A 12,848-nucleotide genomic window follows, 5' to 3' on the forward strand; every position below is an offset into this window, starting at 1 on the left:
TCTCGGGGGAAATTCCATTGAACAAAACAGATTGCACTTCTTGTTGTTGCTTGTGGCGAACATATCCACTTGAGGGGTTCCCCAAAGGGTGAAGATCTCTTGAAGGACTTCCTGAGCTAGCTCCCACTCGTGGGAGACTGTGCTCTGCCTGCTCAGAGCGTCCGCTGTCAAGTTCTTCTCTCCGGCTAGGTGGACAGCCGATAGAGAGATTCCTTCTTGGATTGTCCAAAACCAGAGTTGCATCGCCTCTCTGCACAGTGGCAGTGATCCTACGCCTCCTCTTTTGTTGAGGTAGTGCATGGCCACCGTGTTGTCCGTCATTATCAGGACATTTCTCCCTTGTACTGATGGCAGAAAAGCTTTCAGCGCTAGTCTGATTGCTCTCAGCTCTAATAGGTTGATATGTAGTCTGGACTCCGATGGAGACCAACGACCGCTGATGGTCAAGTCGTTGGCATGGGCTCCCCACCCCGTGAGTGAGGCGTCTGTGACTACTGTTATCTCCGGCCATGGTTGCCAAAACAGTTCTCCTTTCAAGATGTTCTCTAGATAGGCCCACCATTGAAGGTCGTGGGCTACCTTGTCCGGAATCCGGAGGAGATCTGTCATTCTCCCTGAGAATTGCAACCACTGACTTCTCAGTGCCCACTGAAGAGATCTCATTCTCAGGCTAGCCTCTGGCACAAGGAAGATGCAGGATGCCATGAGGGCTAGCAACCTCAAAAAATCAAAGGCTGGGAGACGTTGGGCATTTTGAAACTTGGTGACCATCTGTAGAATATCTTGAGCCCTCACCTCTGGTGGCGAGGCTTTTCCCAGGGAAGTGTCCAGGACCGCGCCAATGAACTGGAGTCTCTGTGATGGTATCATCTGTGACTTCTTTAAATTGAGGGAGAAGCCCAGTCTGTGAAGGAAGTGGCAGACATAATCTAGCTGGGCCTGGGCCTGTTCCGAAGATACGGCCCTGATCAGCCAATCGTCCAGGTAAGGGTAGACGTGGATCCCTTCCCTCCTTAGACTCACCGCCACTACCGACATCAGCTTGGTGAAGACCCTCGGGGCAGAGGTCAGCCCAAATGGCAGAACTCGAAATTGATAATGAGAGTCGCCAATTGCGAACCTCAGGTATTTCCTGTGTTTGAGATGGATTGGCACATGGAAATAAGCATCCTGAAGGTCGAGATACCAGCCAATCCTGGAGGTGGAGGGCCTGAAGGATCTGAGAGAGAGTTACCATCTTGAACTTGTCCTTCCTGAGGAACTTGTTAAATTCTCGTATGTCCAGGATGGGTCTCAGGCCTCCGTCCTTCTTTGGTATGAGAAAGTAGGGGGGAGTACCAGCCCTTGTTCCTGTCCGCTACAGGTACCGGTTCTATGGCACCTTTCTCTAGCAGGTCTATAATTTCCTGCAAGAGGAGCTGATCTGGAACTTTTAGAGAGCTGTTCCCCGGTGGATGACTCTGAGGAATGTGTAGAAAGGGTAGGCAGTAACCTTGGGCAACTGTCTCCAATGCCCAAGAATCTGACGTTATAGCCTGCCATTCCGTAAGATGGTGAGTTAACCTGCCCCCTACAGGTGTATTGTGTGGGAAGGCCTCAGAGTGGTTTGGGGGCGGCTGATGCAGATGCCGAGGGTAAAGAGGCACCTGCTGCTGCTGCGGTCTTAGTACTTTTGACCCGTCCACTTCGGGTGGATCTCCTTTGGCCTCTTTGAGCCGGCTGTCCTCTGCCTTTCCCGAATGCGGAATAATAGCGAAAGGACTTTCCTCTCCCAGAGGTTCCTGAGGGGCAAAAAGGAGTTTGGCGGATAGCAGCTCCTAAAGATTTTGCTGCTGCTTTAGAAGCCTGTAACTTTTCCAGACTGTCATCAGCCTTTTTCCCGAATAATGAAGAGCCGTCAAAGGGCATATTCAAAAGTCTGGCCTGTACATCAGGGGCAAAGCCCGACTTTCGCAACCACGCATGCCTGCGGATTACTGTACTTGTCGCCATGGCCCTGCTGATACTGTCAGCGGAATCAATGCCAGTTTGAAGTGATTTGCACATGGCATCTTTGCCATCTTTAATAATGTTAAGGAAGGCTTTCTTTTCCTCTCCTTCGGGTATGCAGTCAGCCGCTGATGAAGCACACTCCCATAGTGTGTGACTGAACCTGGCTAGCGTACAGATGGCGTTGATGGACTTCAACGCCATACTACAGGCAGAGAAAAATGTCTTTGCCATAGAGTCGTACCTCTTGTCATCTCTATCCTGTGGGACAGTAGGGAAAGCGGTCCTACTGCTAGATGAAGTTGCCGCTTGAACCACCAGGCTCTCTGGGGTCGGGTGTTTTGACAGGTATTCAGGGTCAGCAGCCGCTACCCTATACTTGGTTGACAATCTTTTATTGACTGCAGGGATAACTTCGGGAGTTTCCCAATTAGATGCAATTTTCCTTTGTAAGGCTGCATGGAAGGGGACCACCGGGTCCTCCTGTGGACCTTTGTCCAATATATCTGTTAGGTCATCCTGTTGGAAAACAGGTGAAGCCGCAGACCAACCCATAAACTCAATTATTCTTGCCATCAGGGTTCTACAGGGTGTTTCGGCATGTTCCCCTGGGTCTGGCCTAACAAATTCCACTTCTGGGGAAGTGTCCAGCCCACTTGCCTCATGTAGTGACTCCTGTAGTTCCTTCAGCCTTCTTTCCTCAGAGGTGAAATCCTCTGCAGTAGGCAGTGTGGCCCTCGGTAACCCGAATGTTTCCTGGTCAGAATCTTCCCCTTCTTCATAAATTGAAGAAGGTCCAGGGTACTCTGACCTCTGAAATGGAGTAAAACCCATCTCTAAGGCAGAAGGAGCCAAACCCGTTGTTATTGGACGAGAAAACGTCGATGTCGTCGAAACCGATGTAACATGCTTCGAAGGCGTCGAAAAAACTGGAAGGGGTCTCGAAGAACTCGAGAGGATCGGGATCCTACTCGAGGGCATCGACGACGGTCTCGGCGTCGTACCGGAGGACCTTGAAATCACCATTGGCTGTGGAGTGGCCTTGGTCCTCTCTTTCGTCGGCGTCGACGATGGCGTCGAGTCGATCGACCGATGCGTCGAGGAACCCTTCGACAACGGCGTTGATGGCGCCGATCCGTGCGTCGAAGGAATCTTCGACGACGGCGTCGAAGACGGTGCCTTATTACTCGATGGCTCATGGCGCTCTCGGGTGGAATGTTTCGCCGGGTGCTGCGACTCGCAGCGTTTTGATTTTTTGGGTTTTTCACCCGGGGTATCACCCTCAGCTGTCTTCGAGGGGATCGAGGCCGCGTTCTCGAAGACGCTTAATATTTTCTTTCTGAATTCCTCCCACTCAGCTTGAGAACTGTGTTTAGTGGGACAGGAGACCCTTTCTGGGGACACAGAAGACGACGAGGAATGGGACCTTCGACGTTTCTTTTTTGATTGTCTTGATCTCGACGAATGGTGGGAGCTGCTTCGAGATCTAGAATGGGAATGTTTTAGACGGCGAGGAGACGAATACCTTGACTCAGCCGACGAAACGTTCGAGGAGGTTTCAGTTGACTTACCCCTCTCGAGCTTCCCCTTGCACTCCTTCAAGGCTTTCGCCGTCATGGACATGCAGTCCTCACACTCCGAACAATGGTGCTCGGATCCCAAGCACCATAAGCAGATCCTGTGTGGATCCAGTATTGACATTTTTTTACCGCAGTCTCGACATTTCTTGAAGCCGGACCGCGGCGTCGTTGGTTCTGATGAAGAAGCCATCGAGAACGATAATGTATATTCGAGTAGAAATAGATAGTTAACCTGACTGAACTGAGCAATGACGTTCCGAGGTCCCACGAAGCGCAGAAATACAGAACTGAGCAATGGGCGCAGCGCATGGCTATTTATGGGCATGGTGACATCGGCGCCAATACGGTGGCCGTCGAAGGACATCGACTCGGCGGACGTCGACACGCAGCGCCCTCTACAGAAAAAAGTTCCAAGGCCAGCAAGCTGGAAACGTATTATCAAAGATAAGGAATACGTCGGAGGACACAATCCCTTCGAAGTGGGCCGCTAATTTGAGTTGACGACAAAGGATTTGGTGGTTAACTAAATCAAACGCATTAGTACTCTCTCGATCTGACTAGTGTGCCAGTATACCCCATGCCCTTCCAAAATAAGCTGGTCTCAAGCGGGCTGAGCAACAGTCTCTTGCAATGGGGTCTAATTTACCAAATACATTTGGATCTGCAGAATGACTCCGATCTCCTGGTCTTTCTGGAAGAGTTCTAGAGGCTATTCCTTGATAGTTCTTTAAAAGTCTCTTTTTTTTCTCCCAGGGGTTTAAATAGAGTTAAGGCTTTATCCCATTTTCTTCTTGCTGCTGGCACTTTATCAGGACTTCTTATATCTTGAATATTAGGGACATTACTCCCTGACAGTTTTTTCTTTTTGGTATCTTTCACGTGTTGGTTTTCCACCGAGACAAGGGAGTTCACTCCTGAGGAATGCTCGACTCTTGGTTCTCTGGGTATCACTACAGTGATGAGGGAGGTCACTTATGAGGAATACGGGACTCTTTGGGTGCCCACTGTGCTTTACCACAACTCTAGTTACCTGTATCTTCACTGGGGAGCGCTACCGGTTCTTCCCGGGAGTCTCAGGTCGCTGTTGGTTCTGCACGCATTCAGTGCATATGCCTGCTTTCCTCATGTTTGGTCTGTGTGGCTTCATGGAGATGTTGCTGCCGCAGTCTCGGTGTGTTTCATGGACCACATAGTCCACCTCAGAGAGGCCACGCCACTACTAGATTCTTCTTGCTTCTTCACCGAATCGGATTTACCCCAGCTCGTACAGTTCCTTTCATTTGCTCTTTCCCAGACCGACTGACTCTCGACGTTTCGGGCAGCACTGGTTTGAAATTCCTTGGTCCTGCAGTATGGACACCAACTTCCCTCACTGCTCTACCTGCTCTCCTAGTCCTTCCTCGATCTTTACTTTATATAGTGGAGATCCTGCTCATTGGCACATTTTCACCATCCTTTCCCCTCACTCTCTGGCCGGCATCCCTTGGCCCTCCTCCTACCCCCACCTGCAAGGCTAAGAACCTCTGGATCATCCTTCTCCACCCAGATCTCTAATGTCTCTAAAAAGTCAAACTTCCTAATGCACCTCCTCAGAGGTACTCTGCCTTTCCTCTCCTTCCCCCAGAAGCTCATGGTCTTCCAAGCTCTGGTTCTCTCTAGGTTGGACTATTGTAACAGCCTCTTTCTAAATCTACCTGCCTCTACTCTCCGCCCTCTGCAACTAATCCAGAACAGAACTGCAAGACTTGTCCTTGGCCTCAGGCCCTGGGATCGTATCTCTCCAGCTCTGAAATCCCTTTGTCTCCCAGTGGATGCAAGGATTCAATTCAAAACATTCTGCATTGTCCACAAGGCTTTCTGGGGCCTGGGTGCAAAATACCTTCAGCTATCCCTCCGCAAATACCTCCCCTCTCGAGCTCTTCGCTCCTCCACCTCCCTCAGGGTCAGTCGTTTTTCAAAGAAACGAGCTGTGGGTAAATCTGTCTTCGGTTGGGGCCTCCCTCTGGAACCACCTCCCTGCCACTCTAAAACTTGAGGAGAACCATCTCCGGTTCCGGAAGCACCTCAAGACCTTCCTCTTTTCTTCTCCCTTCGCTCCCCCTCACCCCTGCTGATCCGTTCTCTCTTGGCACTGTGCACCTGGCCACCCTCTGTCCTGCGGGCCCAGGTACCTGCTCACCCTGCCACCCTCCCGCACTGCCTCTGGGCCACCCCTTGCACTGGGGTCTGTATCTGTATCCATACAGCCCCTCGCCTTTTTTTTCCAGCACTTCTCAGACCTACCTTGTCTGCTGCCTTAAACCTAGCACATGCCAATTGCTGGCTGCACTACCACTATTCGTTGCCTTTATTATTTATTTATTCATTTATTTATTATTATTTATTTGTTTTTCCTTTGCTTCGCACTTTCCACTTCTCCCCCCTTCCATGCACTTTTCCCCTCCCCTTCTCCCATGCACTCTCAACCTCACTGGGCCTAGTAAGATTGCTGTTTTGTTCTCCCCTGTTCCCCTCCCTTGCCTTGTCACGCTCTGAAACACTTGTGTACAAACGCAATATAAATAAAATATCAATAGCTGGGACCGCCCCAGTGTAGTGTCATTGTTTGTCGTCAATGCCTCCGACGTCATCTTCATGCCACTTAGTGGTAACCTCCCCACAGTTATTTGGTAATCCCTTTGATTGTTGTTCTGTATGTTTCTTTGGCTCTTCTTCGTCTCAGTCTTATCTAACCCTACACATGGAATAGTAGAAACTCCACAATAACACAAAGTAGTAGTTTCAGGTTGGGAGGGAGAAGGAGTTAATAAGGCCATGTCCTCTAGAAAACAAGGTTTTAGGGAGGTATTTTACATGAAGGGAATCTCTCCTTGTGAAGTCTTCATGCATTTTACCACCACTAGGGGGACTATTGGGTAGCGGCCTCCTCTCCCTAGCCTCATAGTGAAGGGCTCCCCTCTGGGGAGAAGTGACGAGATCCTGTGAATCTCAAAATCCTGCCACTGAGTACCTCCTTACCCTACCCGGAGTCAATGCAAGGCGTCAAAACGTGAAGATCTCTGTGAGAGTCTCTAATTCATCATTGTATTGAAACTACCCCCCCCCCCCGCTCCCCTACAGTCTTGTGTTTCCACAGGAACCTGGAGACGACTGGTGGTTATCACCCTTGAACCGACAAATAGTGAGTTATATATATGCACTTAAGTGCTTTTACTTATTTGTAATGTTTAAAGTGCACTTTATTGTAGTATTGTAATAAGATAGTGCTTTTTTTATAACTTACTTGTGTGGGTCTTTTCCTTACAGTTTCTGCTAAGTTTCAGCTGTACTAACAAAAGGTTGTCAGTTATAGGGTCGAAAACAAAAGGATTGAATGCCTTTTGATCGACAGTCAAAGGACCGAAAAAAAGGGTCGAATGTTTTTTTTATTTTTGGGGGGGTTGCCCCCGACCCTCTGTTTTCTTTATAAAATTTTATTTTTACCAATCCAAACTAAAAAAATATATATAAATGAATTAAAATAAAATCAACCCTTTTTTTTCGATCCTTTGACTGTCGATCAAAAGGTCATCCGATCCTTTATTTTCGATCCTTTGACTGGACACCCTAATAAAACAGTGCCCCATTATTTCTTGCTGCTTATACAAACGCTATCAAGGAGTGGCTTTGCTGAACTGGGGTTGTGAATAATCTTGCCAACCCCACGTTGGCTTTTCTAAGACTTGCCACAGTGAAAAAATGTCCTAACAGTACTGTAGATTCAATGTGCTTTTTTAATAAAAAGTGAATAGAATGATGTAGGTGGTGCCATAGAGAACATGTTGTCACTTTAGGTGATGGGTGTAGCTGGAAGGTCTCAATGGCACCTATTATAAATAATATAAGGTTTTCGAAATGCAATTATACATCTAAATACATTTCAAAGGTGAATAATCATTAAGGACATATTGAAAAGTAAAGCAGGGCTATGTGGAATAGCTCCAAGTGTGTCAAAACAACACATACACGAACATATTGTCAGATTCTACTCGCATGGCTCCTCCAAGAGCCAGACATTAGACCAACAGAACTGGGCAGAGGAAAACATCACAATGCAACAGGAACAAAATCTTTATCATCCACAAGCTCATGGGTAGGAGAGAGAACAAAAATACAAAAATGCTTTGAGGCCCTAAGAATGCTTGTGATGCAGGCAGGAGGATCTATGGCTAATTTATGCCATGAATTTCTGTCAATTCCAGTATGAGTTGACTTTAGAGTTGTTCTGGTGTCTTCTGACAGCGAAGAATGGTTTAAACTAAATATAGCCAATTAGATGCAGTGTTGGTCTCCTTTTCACCAGTAACTGGCAACATGAATGTGAAATGTATATTTTGTGTTCAGTAAACTTTAAGCATGTTTGTAGTCCATCAGTAAAAATTACATTGCTTACCAATTTCACCTTGAAGATCTTGACCCATTTTAACTACATTAAGGCCTTTTAACTGACACTTAAGATTTTTCGGATCATCAGGAAGAGGTCTAAATCAAAAAGAGAAAGTTAAGATAAAAAATAGAATTCACTAAATCAAATCGTTGTGGTTCTGTCAAAAATATTAAGATGAAGACAACCTGTTCACGAGGCCATGCTAAAAATTAATAACTGGTAATATTTTAGTTTAGAAATACCCAGTGCACAAATGGTCACTTAAAAAAATAACTTTTTTACTCATGCATACACTATTCCTATTGCAGATTCCTCCTCTTCAGAAATTATTCTAGGCATTAACTGGATGCTAAAACTTAATATCAAAAAGTGGCCCAGTTTGCCACATAAGAGTTCCTTCACAATGTCACCTGAGCCGGGAGTAATGTCAAGGGTACATAAGCAGCGTTGCATTTTTACAGTAGCAATCCTGGCATATATTGTGCACCGGTTGCACTATAATGTGAATTACATGGCAATGCTGGTATATGTCGGGCACAGGCAGCATGAAAAACTATTCTTTTGCTTAAAATGATTATTTTATTAACCAGCATGTAAGCTTCTAAACAGGAAATGGGGGGCTATAAAAACCAGTAAAATCAGTTAACAGTGAGAGGTTCTTGGGAAAGGTCAGCGGAGGGGACAAAGAGACCATAGAGTAGGTGCAACAGATGGAGGAGACTATTGGAGCATTTTGGAGAGGGCTCAGGTAAGGTGTTGGGGCTCGGGGAGTGGTACCCATTTGTCAGTTTTCATGTGGGGATTCAAAGAGTGATCGAAAGTATTTTTGGGGGTGGAGGGGCAGAGAAGGATAAATCAGTTACAGGTAATGTTCTATCTATGGATTCTTTACCCGCAGATAACTCATCAGATGGATATTCCTTCCAGCATCAGCTGCACAGAAACCTTTTTGACAGGGGGCATAGTACATCTCGACTCGGCCGTCGATCCCTCTTGGCTCGGTGCAGCACTCAACTCTGGATGTGACGTTGGTCGTTGTACATAAACCACATCACTCTGCCCTGTACTTCAGTTCCTCACCCCCTTCCCCCAAGCTCAGCTGCTATGGAGGCAGAAGGTTTAAGTTACTTACCCGTAACTGTTGTTCTCCAGCATGGGTCTGGCAGGGATTCATGAATATTCCACGTCGTCAGGCTGGGAATCCTCAGTAAAAGAATAAAGAGTTGCACTTTACCTTTAAAACTGTATTTCGCCTCAAAACCAATCACTGTCTTCTGGGTCATACGGTCCCCCCCCCCAATCCAATGACAGTCCTCTCACTAAGCTCAACCGCTGGTGGACATCTTCAGATTTGTTAAGCACGTAAAACGGCAGGCGGGGTGGGTGGGGGGGTTGGGGGGGGGACGGGTTTAGGCTGGGGGGGGGGGGGCGCTAGAGTGCCCACTGCCAAGATGGCCGCTTCTCAGTGTGCTCCTGAACAACCTTGTGTAAGGGGAGGCTGCAAACTGATCCATCAGAGCCAAAACAAGCCGAAAACCGGGAAAAATCAATTTGAATAGCTGGACCAGCAGCGGGCAGAGTTTGGTGAAGATTGGGTCCGGGAAGTAATATGGCAGCATAGTGCGCAGTGAGCGAGGGAAGGCCAGGCGAGCGACCCGGAGTGAACCTCACCTGGGTGCCTGTGTGTGCCGGGCGCAAGATGGAAGGCACAACTGCACCTGACATAACCGGTGATTGGGCGCCGAGGGCCGTTGGGCAGAGGCGGCCAAGAGGAAGATTCCCAACGTGGGACCATGGGCTGTTGAAGCCCCAGAACCCTGCGGCCTGCGACAGCCGTGCTGAGGGGCAGCCCATCGTGGAGTGAGAGGCGAGCCGCAAGAACGAGAGGAGCTGGTAGTGCCAGCCCCCTCCTGGAGTGTGAGGCGAGGTGCATCAACTGACCCCATGACGGAGTTAGTGGACCCGTCTGCGGGCAGCACCGCCACCTTGTGACACGGCAAGGTGGCGCAGAGAAAACTGCACACATTGCCTGAGCGGTCCCCCCAACAATCATCGCACAGAGGACTAAATAAGTAAGTTTCCCCGTAGCGCCCCCAAACAGCGACATCTGGGGTGATTCCCACCTGCTGCACCAGCGGAGGCGCTGCGTGATCCCCCATACCCCCGAGGACAGAGTTCGGGCCTCGGTAAGCAAGCCAGCAACATAGTGGGCCACCGAAACCACCAGGGAGGGAGGAGCATCAGCATCCGGGCCCAATCAAGTGGGGGCACTTTGCTGGGAATGCTTATGAGCGGACCAGATTGGGGTTCAACATGCAAGGGCTCTCCTGAACATGGGGGATTGATAACTCTATTGGAATGTGCTGAAACAGCCCCATACAAGAGCTGGCCCATAGCAGGGGCAACAATACCCAGCTCCGGAGCAGCACAGAAATTAGCACTCTCCAGCCAGCGCGAATTGGGCACACAACATACAGCCTACTTGATGGACAAAAGCTCAGCACACTGTACGGGGTGTGCGCTGAAACCAGCACAAAGAGGCAAGTGGGCGGACTGAGGTGCGACTCGGGTGTGGATGGCCCGTGGGGGTATGTGGAGATAATACGGATGGGGCTTTAATGTCAGATTGGAGAGGAGGAAGTCCCCGTGGAGACCCGCGACTGTGACTTAAGAAACCTGGACAGCTGGTCACCTATAGACGTAGGGGGCTGAGACGACTGGCATATAGGAAAAGAAGTCAGAACAGTGCACCACCATAGGAGAAGTGTACATTTTCCTGGAGCACCCATTAGCACCACCTGGAGGCAGCGACAGAACAACTACACGAACCAGAGCTTGAGGCGCCATTAGCCCCTACAAGCTGCACTGAAGGGCCGCAAGGCGGGAAGCAGGTCCTGGCAGGCCAAGGGCAGACACATACAGAGAGACCGGCCCACCCGCATGACCCTGATGTGCGTGACCGGGCTGGGCCCAGTGGGACGATAACCCTTAGGAGCTATATGGTGAAAGGCAACAAGAGACAGACCCGCCTACCATTCACACAGTAGGAAGGGCAACGGAAGAACAGTGACACGTTGGAAATTTCGCCAGAAGTATCTGCAATGGCTGCCGTCTGGCTGCTGCCCAGCCGCCACACCCCCCACCTCATGCCCACTGGCTGCAGTGGCTGGCCCAAGTGGGGAAACCCCCATGTCGGAGCTGAGCGTAGTACTTGAAGGAATGCGCTCCAGATTTGAAACCATCAACACAAACCTGGATGGCTTCACATACAAAGTGAAAAGCAAGTTGGGGTCTAGGCGCACACCTACATGTATTTGTTATTTTTAAGTCAGAATTATCATACCAGACTAGCTGGTTTTTAGGAATTTTGAGGTGCAAGGGAGGAAATAAGGCCTTGGCATAAAGGCCCCGTTATACACATAGAACAGAAAAACGATCCAACAATAGGGGTCCTCCCGTCCCTTGCACACTATCGACAATCCACCAAGATGGTGTTCAATAGTAGTTAATAGATATTAATCAATGTAAGGATACATCATGGTTCACAGTAGTTTCAAAGTAACAGTAGAGAAAAAGAGATTTCAGAGAAAATGGATATTCTAAAATACACAGTGTTTTTGAATCAAGTCAAGTAAACGTATTCTTCAAAAATCCAAGACACATAACAGTATGGCTTTACGCGTTTCGAGGGCATCCCCCTCTTTTTCAGAAGCCTTGCTTGGACCGATGATGATTTGTAATCCATGTTCCAAAAGTACATTATTAGTGAAAAGGAAAAATAGGACCACCAAACATTAATAGATATAATCAAATGATGGATAAAGCAGTTATAAGTCACTTAATTATGTCATATCTCATTCTTCAGTTACCGCTACTATCCATAGCATATGATTTATTCTCCATTTTGTTTATGTCGAATGCACATACATCAAACAATCTGTGAAATGTATGTCATCAAAGTCTACACAGGTCCAAGGATGCTTATGTCCATGGGTATTTGCAAAGTCCTGCGTTAAATACCATTTTAATCAATCTACTAAAATAATTCAGGGCATATGAATCATAGGGGCAAATTTATCCAGTTTCCGAACTGGTCTAGATTCAATTGGCCTCTAATAGAATATGTAAAGGCCAATAAACTCACCTATTAGTGTGTGGGTGTCTTGTAAAGGGAAGCAGCAGCAGAGGCTGCTGGTAGTTCAAGTGGAATTTAGACCTATTCAAGAGAAGAACTAGGTTACCAAAGTAAGTAAGCTATTAGTAATGCTTACAGATTTTTAAATTCCAGTTGATAGTTCAGATTGTGCCAATTCAGGTGTACGATGTTAAACAAATAGAAATTAAACATAGGTCAAGTCACACTACAGATTGTCATAAGGTTTTGTTAAATGAGGAGTAGTGTTAATAAAATGCATATATTATTACATACCTCAATTTGTAATTCTTGAAGCTACTTAAGACGTAGCAATAATGTGTAGTGTCAATCTCCCATCCTTCCAGGACTGGTGTAGCCCAACAATGCGAGGCTGAATCTCTACTACTCACTTCAAACCTAAGAAACGTACTTCAGCTATTTAAAGAGTGGAAAATATAAAAAAATATAGAGAACCGATTTTAAATCTCAAGGACTAGTCGTAATAAGAGTGATGTGAATGAAACTCCAAAAAGTATAAACGTGAGCTTACAGTTAAGCAACTGAGGATCCTGGATGTTAATCCGAACTCCTGGTATTGGACAGTAAAGATTTCAGCGTGGATCAAGTTGTGTGGTTGCATGTGGCTCCACAGTTTATATACCAGCGTGTTTCCAATCCCCGTAAAGTCACTAACAAAGAAGGAGAATGCACAAAGAGT

At 47.5% G+C, this 12,848-nt stretch overlaps 1 protein-coding gene across 2 annotated transcripts in view; it reads right to left on the minus strand.

Moving 5' to 3' along the window:
- Nucleotides 1-12,848, minus strand: part of SMCHD1 (structural maintenance of chromosomes flexible hinge domain containing 1) — a 3,133,956-nt gene that overhangs the window by 1,229,068 nt on the left and 1,892,040 nt on the right. For both annotated transcript variants that reach the window (XM_069620859.1, XM_069620860.1), the window contains exon 27: nucleotides 8,002-8,090. In XM_069620859.1, coding sequence (XP_069476960.1) covers nucleotides 8,002-8,090 — 89 coding nt within the window. The remainder of the gene's footprint in view (nucleotides 1-8,001; nucleotides 8,091-12,848) is intronic.

This window comes from Ambystoma mexicanum, chromosome 5q (assembly GCF_040938575.1).
Source record: "Ambystoma mexicanum isolate Mex_15411 chromosome 5q, UKY_AmexF1_1, whole genome shotgun sequence".
In the NCBI taxonomy this organism is placed as follows: domain Eukaryota; kingdom Metazoa; phylum Chordata; class Amphibia; order Caudata; family Ambystomatidae; genus Ambystoma; species Ambystoma mexicanum.